The sequence below is a fragment of the Thunnus maccoyii genome, chromosome 9 (assembly GCF_910596095.1).
Source record: "Thunnus maccoyii chromosome 9, fThuMac1.1, whole genome shotgun sequence".
Lineage (NCBI taxonomy): Eukaryota > Metazoa > Chordata > Actinopteri > Scombriformes > Scombridae > Thunnus > Thunnus maccoyii.
This window is the reverse complement of record NC_056541.1, coordinates 31,635,730-31,649,338: the sequence shown is the minus strand read 5'-3', so window position 1 is coordinate 31,649,338 and position 13,609 is coordinate 31,635,730. Positions and strand designations below refer to the sequence as shown.

At 40.8% G+C, this 13,609-nt stretch overlaps 2 protein-coding genes across 3 annotated transcripts; one reads left to right on the top strand and one right to left on the bottom strand.

The window, feature by feature from the left end:
* Positions 1–628: 628 nt before the first annotated feature.
* On the top strand, positions 629–3,401 carry LOC121903855 (C-X-C motif chemokine 2-like). The gene is given in 4 exon segments (XM_042421246.1): positions 629–683; positions 1,578–1,707; positions 1,801–1,881; positions 1,989–3,401. Coding segments are annotated over 4 exon segments (285 nt in total). The 3' UTR covers positions 2,008–3,401.
* An 89-nt stretch (positions 3,402–3,490) lies between these two features.
* ppm1f (protein phosphatase, Mg2+/Mn2+ dependent, 1F) lies at positions 3,491–13,491 on the bottom strand. 2 transcript variants are annotated; one of them, XM_042420884.1, is made up of 8 exons: positions 13,291–13,491; positions 11,693–11,916; positions 9,146–9,276; positions 8,796–8,992; positions 8,470–8,658; positions 8,161–8,304; positions 7,214–7,307; positions 3,491–5,502 (listed from the first exon to the last, which is right to left on the bottom strand). In XM_042420884.1, exons 2-8 carry the CDS (start codon positions 11,854–11,856, stop codon positions 5,111–5,113), a joined length of 1,311 nt encoding a protein of 436 aa, XP_042276818.1. In that variant the 5' UTR covers positions 11,857–11,916; positions 13,291–13,491; the 3' UTR covers positions 3,491–5,110. The 2 variants fall into 2 exon arrangements, with proteins under 2 accessions (XP_042276818.1, XP_042276819.1); XM_042420885.1 differs by lacking the exon at positions 13,291–13,491 and adding an exon at positions 13,113–13,260.
* Positions 13,492–13,609: the final 118 nt, after the last annotated feature.

The following is a 13,609-nucleotide window of genomic DNA, read 5'->3' as shown; positions in this document are numbered from 1 at the left end:
ATCATAAAGGTGCTGTTGCATTTCTTAATTCAGTGCACTCAAGCATTTAGTTGCTAAAGCCTTACTTGGCCTGGTGGCTATGGTGGCTAATGGCAGCAGACTGTAGATAAGTATTGCAATGTAATTGACTTAAGTAAGTCATTTGGCTGACTTGTGCTACTTTTACCACATATTTTATTGTCAATTGTAGTGAGGGTCTTAAAGTTTCCAGTGATTCCAAATGTGTCAAGTTGAATTTTGAGAATGTGTAAAGGTAATGCACAAGACATGTCTGTCTTTGATGGAATGGTGCAGGTATAAAGTCATGATATACTGACAAGACTATGTTGTTGCATGCAAGTATAATGATTGAATTAGTATAATTAATTGAATATATTTCCTCAAATACCTCTCTTCTTCATGTATACAATATTACAAAGAAGAAGCCATTCTGTAGAATGATTCTCAGAGCCAAAGCCTCTGGATAAGAAGTGTGAGTGATCCTGTGAAACAGGCTTGTTGGAGGAAAACGCAAGAAAGAGAAAGTGAGAGGCATACTGGAAAGTGAAACCACTGTGTCATGCTGCAAGGCAGCCCTGTGTGGGTGTTATTCTGTGTATAAAAGAGAGAAATCCTTTGAGACACAGCTATGAACTCAGCTGTCATTGCCTTTCTCACCTGCCTGCTTGTCCTCTACGTACAAAGTTAGTGTTCCGTGATTGTCTTCTCCTTTGTGATGGAGCTTGTGTTTTAGAAATGCTATGTAATAGAACTTTAAAGCTGCACTAAACAATGTTTTTATCTTCAAATGGATCAAGTGACTAAATGTTATGTTAAAGGGATCGCTGATAGTGATGAACTCAGCTTGACACAGCATTTTATCATCTTTGAGCTCATTGTTTTGGTTTTAACACCTTTACTGTTTTACACTACCTGCCTAGCAACAAACAGCAGAAACTAGCTGGTGAACACAGTGCAGCATTTATAAAAGAAAGTGAATGTTATGTGATGATATGTCACATATTGTGTTTATATGATGTTCCACAGCCTACATGTGGCCTCAAAGGGGCCTCAGAATTTAATAGTTCATTATATTTTTTTATAATAATCTGAATATGTAAAGCTGTCAGATAAATGTGGTTGAGAGTAAGTGCAGTACTTGATAAATATACTTCAATTCCACCACTTTAAATATTATTAAATATTACAGACAGATAAAGTTTTGTAAAACCTTTTTATTAGCAGACAGCTGAATAATTTTAACTTACCGCTCAAAGTCCTTCAAGAAAACCAAAAAGGTTTAGTACATCTATACATCTGATATTTGGATAATACAATTAAATTTAGAGGAAAAAATTGGTTTGTACTTACACCTGAGAACCTTATGGAAACCAAATACCACTTTCAAGTAAATCTAAGAAAAACCATTTATATATTTTTCTTATATAATTTCTTTCATCTTTTTCATTGTCTGCAGTCTGATTTAATATGAATTTGAAGTTAAAATATTTCCATCTCCTGCCTGCCTCTGAAGTCTGGCTTAAACTGGCTTAAAAGATGATCAGCAGCTAATGAGGTTGTGTCTTTTCTTCCTGCAGGACAATCAGACCACAGTTCTAATAAATGCAAGTGATAACATGGTTATGTTGGCCAGATCAACACAAAGCTCATCGAGGCAGTGCCAGTTGTACACCACCCAAATATCTTCTGTCCACAGACAGAGATTATGTAAATTCATGAGCTGAATTAAGCCACATTGTGGACATGTTAATCTTCCGCATTACTCAGCTTCTCTCTAATGCGCCTCTTCTTCTCTCCCAGCATCACAACAACAGCAGATAAGAGGAAGTGTGTGAATCCACAGTCACCACTTGGAAAAACCATTCTGAAAAACATGAAAAAGTAAGATCAGCTTGACCCCACTAACTTCAGACAACAAAACAGTGTTAATGCTAATGTTTCAGATCTCTGTTGCTTTATACTCATAGTGCAATGTCATGTTGATTCAGGCACAGGAAGAAGCTGTGAGCATGACAATGACTTCCAGTCAAACTAATACTCAGAGCTCAACAACTCTCCACACAACATCCACGCTGTAGAGCTGCTGTAGAGCTGCTGTAGAGATGGTATTGTGTGTATATATGAAATAAATAATTTGTATATATATTGAATACTTTTTTAGCATTAAAAATAAAACCCCTGATTATAATGTTTGTGTTGTGTGTTTTGTTACAGAAACTGAACCCGCGCTTACCTTCACCTCTCAATAGAATGTGTTCACACTGTGTTCACAAGATTACAGAAAACTAGAGCACAGTAGATGTTAGACCACCAGCTAAATGTGATGAAATCACATCTGCACTCTATATGTTCTATACTGTACATTGCCAAAAGTATGTAGACACCCAAACATTCCCTCTGTGGGTGTTAGTTGAACATGTCAACAACAGCATTGATGAGGTCCAACACTGATGTGGGGTGATGAGGTAGGTCTGCCTCACAGTCGGTGTTGCAGTTCATCCCGAAGGTGCTGGATGGGTTGAGGTCTTCACAACAAACTGAAAGAACCATTTCTGCAAGAGTTTGTTAAATTTACAGTATGCGAGCCTACGGTAATGTGTCAGATGTTTCATCAACCTTTTATATCTTCTGTTGCTCCAATCTCATATTCAGAATGTAACTGAGGTCACTGCTTTTTGTAGTGCTGTTTTTAAGCTCATTTGCTAGCACAATAAATTGTGCAAAAAGTAAATATTAGCTGGTGCACTCCACTCATGTCACAGGCTGCCCCATTGACATCATTGAAATAACTACATGATGTGGAAGACTAGCCTCAGTGTATCTGTGCTCCATTCTTAGGCCATTATTATTCCTTATTCATATAAAGGATTTACTAAATGGATCCAAATAGTTCTCCATTCAGGTTTGCAGAGGGTATGCTCACTGATTAAAGAAGACAACTTAATGAAAAATCTCACCTGAGACAAGTCTCAACCACTAAATTTCTTGAAATTGTCATCAATGAGAACTTGAAGGGAACACGTTATGATTACGGCGATAACACTATAACAAAATATATTAGTGTAATATATTTGTGGAAAACAGTGACTTTTTATTTACCCTTACTTCTCATACTGTACCATAGTACTAAAAACTACATGCAAATTTCTCAGCATCTTACAGTTTACATGAACGTGTTCCAAATATGTACTTTGATATATAAGATGCAATATAGATCATTTCATTTATGTTGAAGCTAATGCACTTCTAAATCTTCAGTCTTCATCTTCCCTAACACCTGACAAACAGAAAAAAAGTTTTCAATCAGACACAGAGGTCCTAACTTACAAAACTCTTCTTTCCGTTTCTTAATGCTAAAACATTTCTGTACAGTGTAAATAAGTTTTCTGTTATTTGGGAAGTAACCTGTGCAAATCAACAAATCAACAACCCTCACTTCCTTTTATGGATTCCCTTCCATTCACTTTGCCTTAAAATATGAACACACATCTTCTTTTCTATCCTCATTGCTTTTAATCCAGCGGTTGAAGCATAAAAATCATACAAAACAGCATCTTGTCAGTGAAACAGAATATTACAGTGTGTTATTACAATCCAAAAATCATTACAGCTGAAATATTGATAATGTTCTCAATAACACATGGTTAAGAATGGTTATTTGAAGATATGAAAAATCAAACACAGGACTCAGAAATACTGTCAGGTGGTTCAGTAAATAAAATGTTCCACATCAATACTACCTCACCTCAGCATACCAAGCTCATGTTTTGGCACACTCCTCCTTTAAAACTAAAATACTGACTATACAGTTGCCTCTCTGATCGCTGTGTCATTTTGTTCCCGTTTCTGCATGACGCTCAGAAATAGAAAAAAACAAACAAACTGTGTCATTCTCCTATTCCTTCAAAATTACAGTTTAGGGCCAGTTGCAAGATTTACTGACTTCATCCAAGTCATTTCCTACGGTGTGCACAGTGTAATTCTTTTAATAGTCACAGAGCTCGGCATTACAGATAGACTGATTAAAGTTCTTGAAGGCATATTTGAGAATGAAGATGGCAAAAGCTCCTCTAAGGATTCAGTTTCCCTCATGGAACACTAAAACTGTCCACTGCAACCCAACAACAACAAGAGCTTTCCAAGGCGTTTCACTGAGCCGTGACTGATGGAGGCACTGTCTGAGTTACTTGGGATGTCAGTGTGAATCCAATAACACTGCAGGTCCTGAGGTACTGAGACTTGTTTTTGCATCTATAAGCTCCACGATACAGAGTGCATACCAAAAAGCACATTTAATACTGACCATGCATCGAATATATGGATTAGATGACATGGATGAGAACTGAAGCTTGACAAAAAATACTAATACAAGAGCTTAAAAAAGGTAACAGACTGTAATGACAGATGACAGTATAGAGGACAAGCTTGAGTTCCTGGCACAGACGATATAGAGGCAAAGAAAGGCAAAAAGATTTGAAATCTTATAAGCAGATTAACACTGATTGTGAAACTTCATCACTACTGAATACTTAATTCTCAAATTTAAATACAGCTGAATTTATTGACTATTTTTAAAAAAAGGCATTTCAAGAATTCATAATGGTTCAAAATTACAATTATTCAGTTTCTTATGAGATTCAAATGACCTTTCTTTGCTTCCATAAGAGAATCTCACACAAACACAAAGCTCTTTAGAAAGAGTCACTATCACATGAAACAGTCAATACTAAAGGTTAAAACCAGAACATCATGTCTTTGAAAAGTCACAAAAAGAAACGGAGCTGAACTCAGTGAATGAATTCAGAGAATGAGACTAGTGAGGGTTAGTTTTCCAGTGTAATACTGGCTGGTTTCTGGGTTAAGGTAACAGGTTAAGTATGGGGCTCAGCTTGGTTTATCTGTCCCTGCATAAGCACCATCACACCTTTTCAAATGGTCATAATACGGTTGGATCAATACTTTCCCTCCAAAGCAGTTTGTTTGTGTGTTCTGTTAGATTCACATGAGCTTTGTCAATCTGCAGGTTTTCTGAAAAAAAAAAAAAAGTATGAAAAATGATGAGTCAGGCAGTAGCTTGGCACAGTGGTGTCTTGGCAGCAGACCTCCTCCTTCACTTCTGTGCTGCATCTTGGGAAGTGGAGTCCTGAGTTGCTTGTGCAGTTCCTGTGCTGGAGTGTTGAGCCAGCAGCTGCTCCAGTGGACGCAGGAACACCAGCATCACCGTGATGTTATCGCTGGAACCGGCTGCCTTTGCGTGACTCACCAACTGTTGAGCAACTCTCAGTCCAACAGCGTCCTCCGACAGTTCTGCTGGAGCAATATCTCCTCCCTCGGGGTCACCGGGCTGCTGAAGTGCGTCCAGAACCAGATGTGGGACCTCTGAAGGTCTGACTGCATCGAAGAAGCCGTCACATGCCAGCAGCACATAGTCCTCGTCCCCCAACAGCTGGACTGTGGAGCAGTCAGCATCTCCAGACACGTAGGGCTTCTGGTCAAAGTCACCTGGAGGTGAGATGTGGATGTGTGGTTAGCAGCTGAAGCGAAAGACCTCATCAGACTGATAGGCAATGTAGTGAACCAGTGTAGTCGGTGAGTACAATGCCAGCATCCAGCCATCAAAGGTCCTCCAGTGGCATTCCATCAAAATGGTAAATGGTAAATGAACTGCACTTCCAGTCTTCTCAAAGCACTTTTACACTACAAGCTAAATTCACCTTTTTTTTTTTAAAGAAATAAAAGACAGTTCAAAGAAAGTTAAAACTCTCCAATAACAGTATGTTTTAAGAAGAGACTTAAAGAGATCACTGACTCAGCCGACGCCCCAGCGCCCTGCCTGAAAACACTCTGTCCCATTTAGTTGCCTCTGGAACAGATAAAAGACCTCTGCCCGAGCATCTCAAAGTACGTACCGGTGTGTGCGGTACTAAGAGGACAGAGATATAGCAGGGAGAGAGGCTGTGAAGAGCCTTAAAAGCAAATCAGTAAGATCTTAAAATATATTCTAAAACATACTGGGAGCCAGTGTAAAGAGGCTAAAACAGGAGTAATGTGATCAAATCTCTTAGTTCTGGTTAAAAGCCTGGCAGCTGAGTTCTGTACAGTGTAAAATGGCCCCTGTGTCTTTTAAAGTTCAAATAGATTGTATTTTTGAAATATTTCTAAGATGATAGAAACATGGTGTCACAGACTTTGTGGTGTGCTGCTCAAAACTTGAACTACTATGAAACCAGACGTCAAGATTCCTTGAAACAGGCTTGATATGATCCAATAGGGAACCAGCAGATGTCCTCCAAATCTGAGGCCATGGTGGTCTGCCGGAAAAAGGTGGACTACTCCCTCTGGGTTGAGAGTGAGTTGCTGCCCCAAGTGAAGGAGTTTAAGTGTGTCGGGATCTTGTTCACGAGTGAGGGTCAGATGAAGCGTGAGGTTGACAGGCGGACTGGTGCGACATCAGCAGTAATGCGGGCGTTCAACAGGACTGCTGCGGTAAAGAAAGAGCTGAGTCAGAAGGCAAAGCTCTCAATTTACCAGTTGGTCTATGTTCCAACCTTCACCTATGGTCATGAGCTTTGGGTAGAGACTGAAAGAATAAGATTACGGATACAAGCGGCCAAAATGAGTTTCCTCCAGAGAGTGTCTGGGCTCAGCCTTGGAAATAAGGTGAGAAGTTCGGACATCCGGGGAACACTCAGAGTAGAGCCAGCTGAGGCGGTCTGGGCACCTGGTTAGGATGCCACCTGTATGCCTCCCTCTGGAGCTGTTCCGGGCAACTCCAATTGGTAGGAGACCCCAGGGCAGACCCGAAACACGCTGGAGGGGACCACATATCTCTCTTGGCCTGGGAACACCTTGGAGGATCCCCCAGGAGCTCAGTCTGATGCCACCACGACCCAGTCCCGGATAAGTGGCCAAAAACGGATGGATGGATTGAATTACCAGTTACATATGTCCTCCTGCATGCATGGATCGCAAGTACGGTGTTTCATGAGAGGAGTTAGTTAACATGTGTGGAAATTGTCATGAGAGAAAATTGCCTCATGTTGCAAGTCGCAGCTTGTATATGGAAATTTGGTGAAACAGGCCGCTGGTTGTCTCTGTATTTGAAGTAAATGAAGATCAGTATTTGAGAAATTCCTGTATTAACCCCAAAATGAAAATGGAAATACCTACACGGATGCATCGGCTCTCTTGTTGTTGGTTGAGATACACTTACCTATAGCTCTAGATACAGCATATGTGCCATTAACACGCCAGCAACCCATGAAGGTGATGCAGCCACCAAGATCCTCGATTCTTTGCTTCTCATCCTGGACAGATAAGGCCAAAGGAGACGGTTACCATCTGACTGTCTTTAGCTCTCATCACACACAAATTCATATTATCTTGACATGTGCAGCAATTCGTTGTAACTGTAGTATTTTTTCCACTCTACACGTTATTCTCAGGAGACATAAATAAGCAACTATGTTCATGACAATCTGGCCAAAAATTGTTGCAATGTGTCTTTGGACTTAAGAGCCCCGCAAGTCCCAAAAGTTTAGACCTTTTCATTTTTTATTGCGTAGGGCTGCGTTGGTGGGGTTGAGGGTGTGTTGCTTCAGGTACGGATGGGACATGAAATACACTCCAGCAAGTCCAGTCTGAGAGGCTAATCAGACATAACAGTGCACCACGGTTTACCAATCTTTTATCTTAAGACACAGCCAAATTATGTTGATTTGTAATCCAGGCAAAAGTTAAGGCACGATGGTAGCGGTCTCAAATGAACAAGGACGCTGTGTTTATTCTCACAGTCTGAACGCAGCCTCTGTGATGTAGTAACTAACTGCAGGTAAGGAAACATGTTACATCTTTGTTGTAGAGCAGTTCATACTCCAGCACAGCAGGGTGACCTAAGTCAGCAGCACCATTATGGATGGCTGACTGATGCCAAATTTCAGCATCTATCAAAGTCTATCAAGGTTTATCTCACCTTAATCTCCACTGTTGCTGGGCTGAACCAGTCTAATGCAATAAATGTGTCAAACATGTTGGAAAATACATTCTGCTACATTTCTGAGTAATCCTTGTTTATATTCTCTGACCATACCTTTCTGTGTGTGTGTATGTGTATATGTGTGTATGCGTGTATGTGTGCGTGTGTGTGTGTAATATCCCTACCTCTCTGTCTGGTTTATGGGGTTCCATGAGAGTTACAGCTTGTCCCTCTCTAACCAGTATTGCTTGAGAGTCTCCCAGCCAGGACACTGTCAGCTCCTGACCCTGGATCAGCACCGCGACACCAGTAGTGCCACTCCGCAGACGCTGACAACACAAACAATTGCAATTCCATTTTAAAACTCAATTCACAATTCAACATTTAAAGACAGAATAAGGAAATAACATAATTATTTGGTAAATTTAAGGGTCTTTTTTGTAGTTATAATGCAATAAAAAGATGAGAGCTGCGTGTTGAGGATGCTTCAGTACCTCTCTCTTGGCTTTGTCTCTGAACATGTCATCAGTGCATTTGAAGGCACTTTTAAAGGCTGTGGCTGCATCGCTCTGCAGTGTCTGCTGTTTACTCAGAGCAACATGGAGGTGAGCGGCAGCGTAGGTGGCAGCGTCCATCCCCCCATGGCCGTCAAATACAGCATAGTAGGCACGCTCCAACCCATCCTGGAGCATCGTGGAGAGACAGGAAGTGTTTGGTACATTTGAATCACTTTGACAGTGTTGTGATTTCTGGGATTTCGGAACCATGAATAACAGGACAAAAACCTGATGAGCAGTGTTTGGGGTTACACTCGAGGTACCTTGATTCCAAAGAGCTGGTTGAATTCAGCCAGGGCCAGGTGTTTGTCCTCCATCTTCCTCCTCGTGTTCTTGATGGCGTGAACGGAGCAGCGGAGGAACCGGGAGGGAGGAAGCTCGGGGAGGTTTTCGTGCCATGCCAGCGCTAAGTCTATCAGCTTGTTGAGGAAGAGACGTTGGACTGCGTCTGACTCAAGTACTGATGGTGACATACAGAGGAAATAAACAAGTCAATCAGAGCCTTTTACTATTACTACTGATGCTACTGGAAATGAAGAAGCATGAGGTTAAAACATCACAATACAATTCAACCTAACCAGCCTCCTACATGAGTGTGAAGTCAAACACTTACAGACTACTTGCTGTTCATCTTCCTGGTTGGCCTCAGCCTCCTGGGGACAGTGGAAAGGTGAAAGGTCGATGTGCAGCAGCTGGGACAGCGCCGCCTGGCACAGGAGGGCACTGAGGCCTGCAGGAGCACCCCTACACCAACAAACACAAGTAGGAATACACCATGAGTGGCTTATCAAGATCCGAGCCAGACAATGCAACCAAATAACAGACAACTGTACAAGCAGACCCGTGGACCATGCCCTGGATGGCTGAGGATCTTTACAGACCAGAGGTGACTGATCCACCTCAGCGCAGTAATGAGCAAGTCAACTCTAGCAAACACAAGCAGGTAAAATAAGACCGTGATCAGTGCTCATTTAATGAGTGCAGCTGGTACATGTGGGTTTAAATGTAACATCAAAACAACCCTTTACAGAATTATATTTCTGCTGCAGAGAGGACTTGGTTTAGGAATCAGGAAGTGGGGAGAACAATGATGTTTTTGCAGACAGGATGAGAGGACTTCCTGATGGGGCATGCCTCTGGAGAAAAACGTGAGCAGAAAAGAGAGCACATAAACCAATGATTCTTCATTACATTTGTAATGCTCCTCCTCTAAGTTTAGCTGATCGGTTCTAAGGCTCTTCACTGCAAGAAAGGGAGACAAATGATCTCAGACAATCGCACATACTGTATGTGTAAACGTAAGCATTGTCAGCGTTCATCAAAACAAAAAGGATGAGACGTCCACATCCCGGTAGTCTCACCACACTCCATGACAAAAACATGTTCATCCTTCCTGGTTTGTAACGGTTTCCTCTGCATCTGGGCTGCAAATCACCTCACATCATGAATGTGTCATGTTCTAAAATACAAATCTCATTGTGTTCACTCACTGCCTGCCTGAATAGATTTCCTCTGTCTGGAATAGATCTGCAATTGTATTATCAATTAATCTGATTATGAATATTCTGATTAATTATCTAGATAATAAAAATTAGTGAATTGCACATCAGAACTTCCTCGAGCCCAAGGTGGCAAACCAAAACATATGTGATATAATTACACATAATTACCCTTTATGATAATTACAGAGTAAAACTAACAATGTTAGTCCGTCTCTCTATGTTTTCGGACTTCTCTATTCTGTCTGTGGCTCTCAGCCCCGAACCCACTACTTCCTACTGAAGACTAAGCTTCACAAATATAGAATTTCAGTTTTTTAAAGGCTCAGTTATTTCCTAAAACAGTTGGTTGCTGTAGTTTTTAGCAAACATTACTCAGACAGCAGGAAATAGTGCATTTTGCTGGGGACTATTTTTACCAACCGGACCCTGTTCAGAACTGAAGCCTTTCGGATGAGAGGCCGAATATCTTCAAGAATCTACAAGTCCAGTTACTCAGTGAGCTCTATGACACAGAGGATGAAGATACAGTATATGAGGCTTTGACACTCACACAGTACTTGTTATTAGATCAATTCATTGTTGGGTCTTTTTTTTGCCAGATTTATCCTTTAAAATGATATAAAGAGAAAAAGTGAATCCTCACATTTGAGAACTTGGAAACAGGTAAATGTCTGACATTTTTCTTGATCAATTACCAGCATTGCTGTGATTGAATGTTCAGTCAATGGATTCATTGACTAATTGTTTCAACACTAGCCAGGATTTCCATTAATGATGAAAACTTTGTCCGGCACCATTCTTACGCAAATCTTAAAATCATCTGAAAATAAAAAAAAAAACAGTAACTCTTGCAAATGATTGTTTGTAATAACAGCAGAGTGAGATGAGAGGGTTCAGTACTGTTGTTATGTTACAGCTCCCCGGTTTACTTTTATACTGTGCATCAGCAGCTTTTATTCTGTCCACCCCTGCAGAGTGAAGCTAACTGCAAAGCCAACCTCTGCATAGTGAATGAGCAGGGCAAGAGCAGAGCTGTCAGGAATGTGAGGAATGCACCCACACATGCACAAGTGTGCACGCACGCAAGATGGGCGGATAGTGCAAATACAACAAGTACTCTTGCACTAACTACACTAACAGTACAGCTCACTGTGTGATATATCAAATATGCTGTGATACAGAAAATACAATGATGTGAAAACAAACAAAAAACATGACTAGTGGAAGTGTTACAGCAATGCAGTATCATTAGCTGCAGTCAGGTAAGATTGCTGTAGTTACTTTGAAGTAGAAATCACTAGAACGTTTATGTAACAAGGTGCAGAATGAATAAAGCCATAATGAACATTTGTGTAATGGACGCCTATGTCTGAATGATAAAAATACATGACTTTAATAGATAAATGAAATCAGCAATGTGACATATTTCATGTGTGAATAGGGTTATGTCCCCTGACTTCCTATGAGAACTGATAAAACTTATTATTTAGTTGGACTGCGATGAGATGTGATCAGATGGAAACAGCAATTTTAAGGCACACCGGAGTTTTCTAATATACATACAGCTTTCTCTTGATTCAATATTTCTTACCCTAATTTATTGTGGCAATCCTTCAAACATGTAATACATTTTGTGAACTTCACCCTCCCAGTCATACCTGGCAGCCAGCAGCCTCAGGCCTAGTTCCAGGCTCTCTCCATGCAGCTCCTCCAGGGAGACTCTGCGGCTCAGAGGACTGACAGGCAGCGGACTGCCTTCCTCCAGAGCAGCTGGGAACTCCTCCACAAACCTCCCCAGGAAGCACCTCGCCTCCTCCTCCATCCTGCGGACTCTGGCTGTAGTAAGCTCTCAGGTGAAGACGGGGTCAGGGCCGACAGGTCACTAGTGGAGACATGAAGGGCAGAGAATGTCACTTTGAAAGCATGTGATGGGAAACGAACGGAGCGTTCAAATCACAGATGGAAATTTGAATTGAACGCCTCTGAAGTTCTCTTCACAAATCGATAATATCATAGATAATATTGTTATAACCTGTCATAACAGCACACAATGAAATACCAGTAACCAAATCTATGACTTATGAGTCAAAAATATTATATAGGCCTACTAAGATAATTATGAGATAGTAAGTCAACAGTTTTACTATAATAATAAGCAAGTTGAAATTTTGGTTACTAGGCTATCTCATAATTTTGACTTACCATGAATATTATATGTAGCATAGCTAACTTTTCATGCTTCTTGTAATGTTATTTTTTAAGCGGAAATGGGCTTCCTTAAAGATCCCCTCCACATGTATTATGACATATAAAATACTCTACTTTTACCATGTAAAATCCTTAAAATGTCATCTACTCCTCTGAACTCATTAAAAATTCCAGAATCTATGAATATGTAAGTATATTTCATTTCAGAAGTTGAACTGCTGCACACATGATGTCTCCTGCTGATCTATAAAGTCCATTCTCAGTATCTGTGCGGTGGAGGCTTCAAGTTTCCACATCACACTTGTGGAAGCTGCAAACTGGACCACTATCGGCTCTTAACTGGTTATGATGTCTCTTTCAATGGGTCTACTCTGATTATGGTTACAGGCCCATCCCTTCAAATCTGATTTTCAATGAACACAGGAACTTTCCACTTTCAGCAGATGAATGTGAAAACAGCCTTCTAGTGTAAAACTCTGCATATACATCATTCTGTACAGTGAAGGCCAAACATCCAACTAAAGGAACAAGAATAAAAACAGTTTTGAGTGGAGGGGGACCAGCTATCAACTTTGAAGTTAAAATACTGCTGAAACGACATTTCTTACAAATAAAAACAACCAGAACGACATAGAAAGCAGTTAAGTAACTGTAGCTATAACAGCGAACATGTAGCCATTGTGTACATCATGAATTGTGCCTCATTATTTCTACATCAGAAGGAGGGAGAGGTATGTGCCAAAGCTATCTAGACATGCTATTTAACGTTACAATATGCTACTCAACTTTCTTAAAAACAGTTACTTTGTATTTTGCTGCCTACAAACGGGCAGCGACACAGGTTAGCCAAACATGAAAAACTCGCTTTACTTTCCGTGTTGTGACATTGTTCACATGGTGTGCTCCACGTTACCATCCCTAGTGTTGACGGTACGACTGTCACAATGCAAACATTAACGATACTGTATCATGTATGCAGTCGGCGTAGTTAAATTGACTGAAATAACGCTAGTTTGTAACTTATAACGGTCCCGTTTGTTCATCTTACCTTGGGCTAGCTAAGTAGGAACAGTCCCTTCGTACGCCCACACAGGCTACAGACCGACAGCTGAGGGAAAACACGCCCTTTAGCGACAAACAAAAGAGATTCATTGGGCTCACACGTAAAACTGCGCTGGTACAGCTAATGGTAAAAAGACTGTTGGCGACGTCACCACCGTGATTTACACTATCAGCAGCGTATAGAGATCTGCGGTCAAACTCCTATTGGGCCACTTTCCTGTACGTCAACACGCACTTCCCGCTGTAGATTTAAAGGGCCATACCACTTCCATTCATTTAGCTATACTACTATAGATTATCACGCT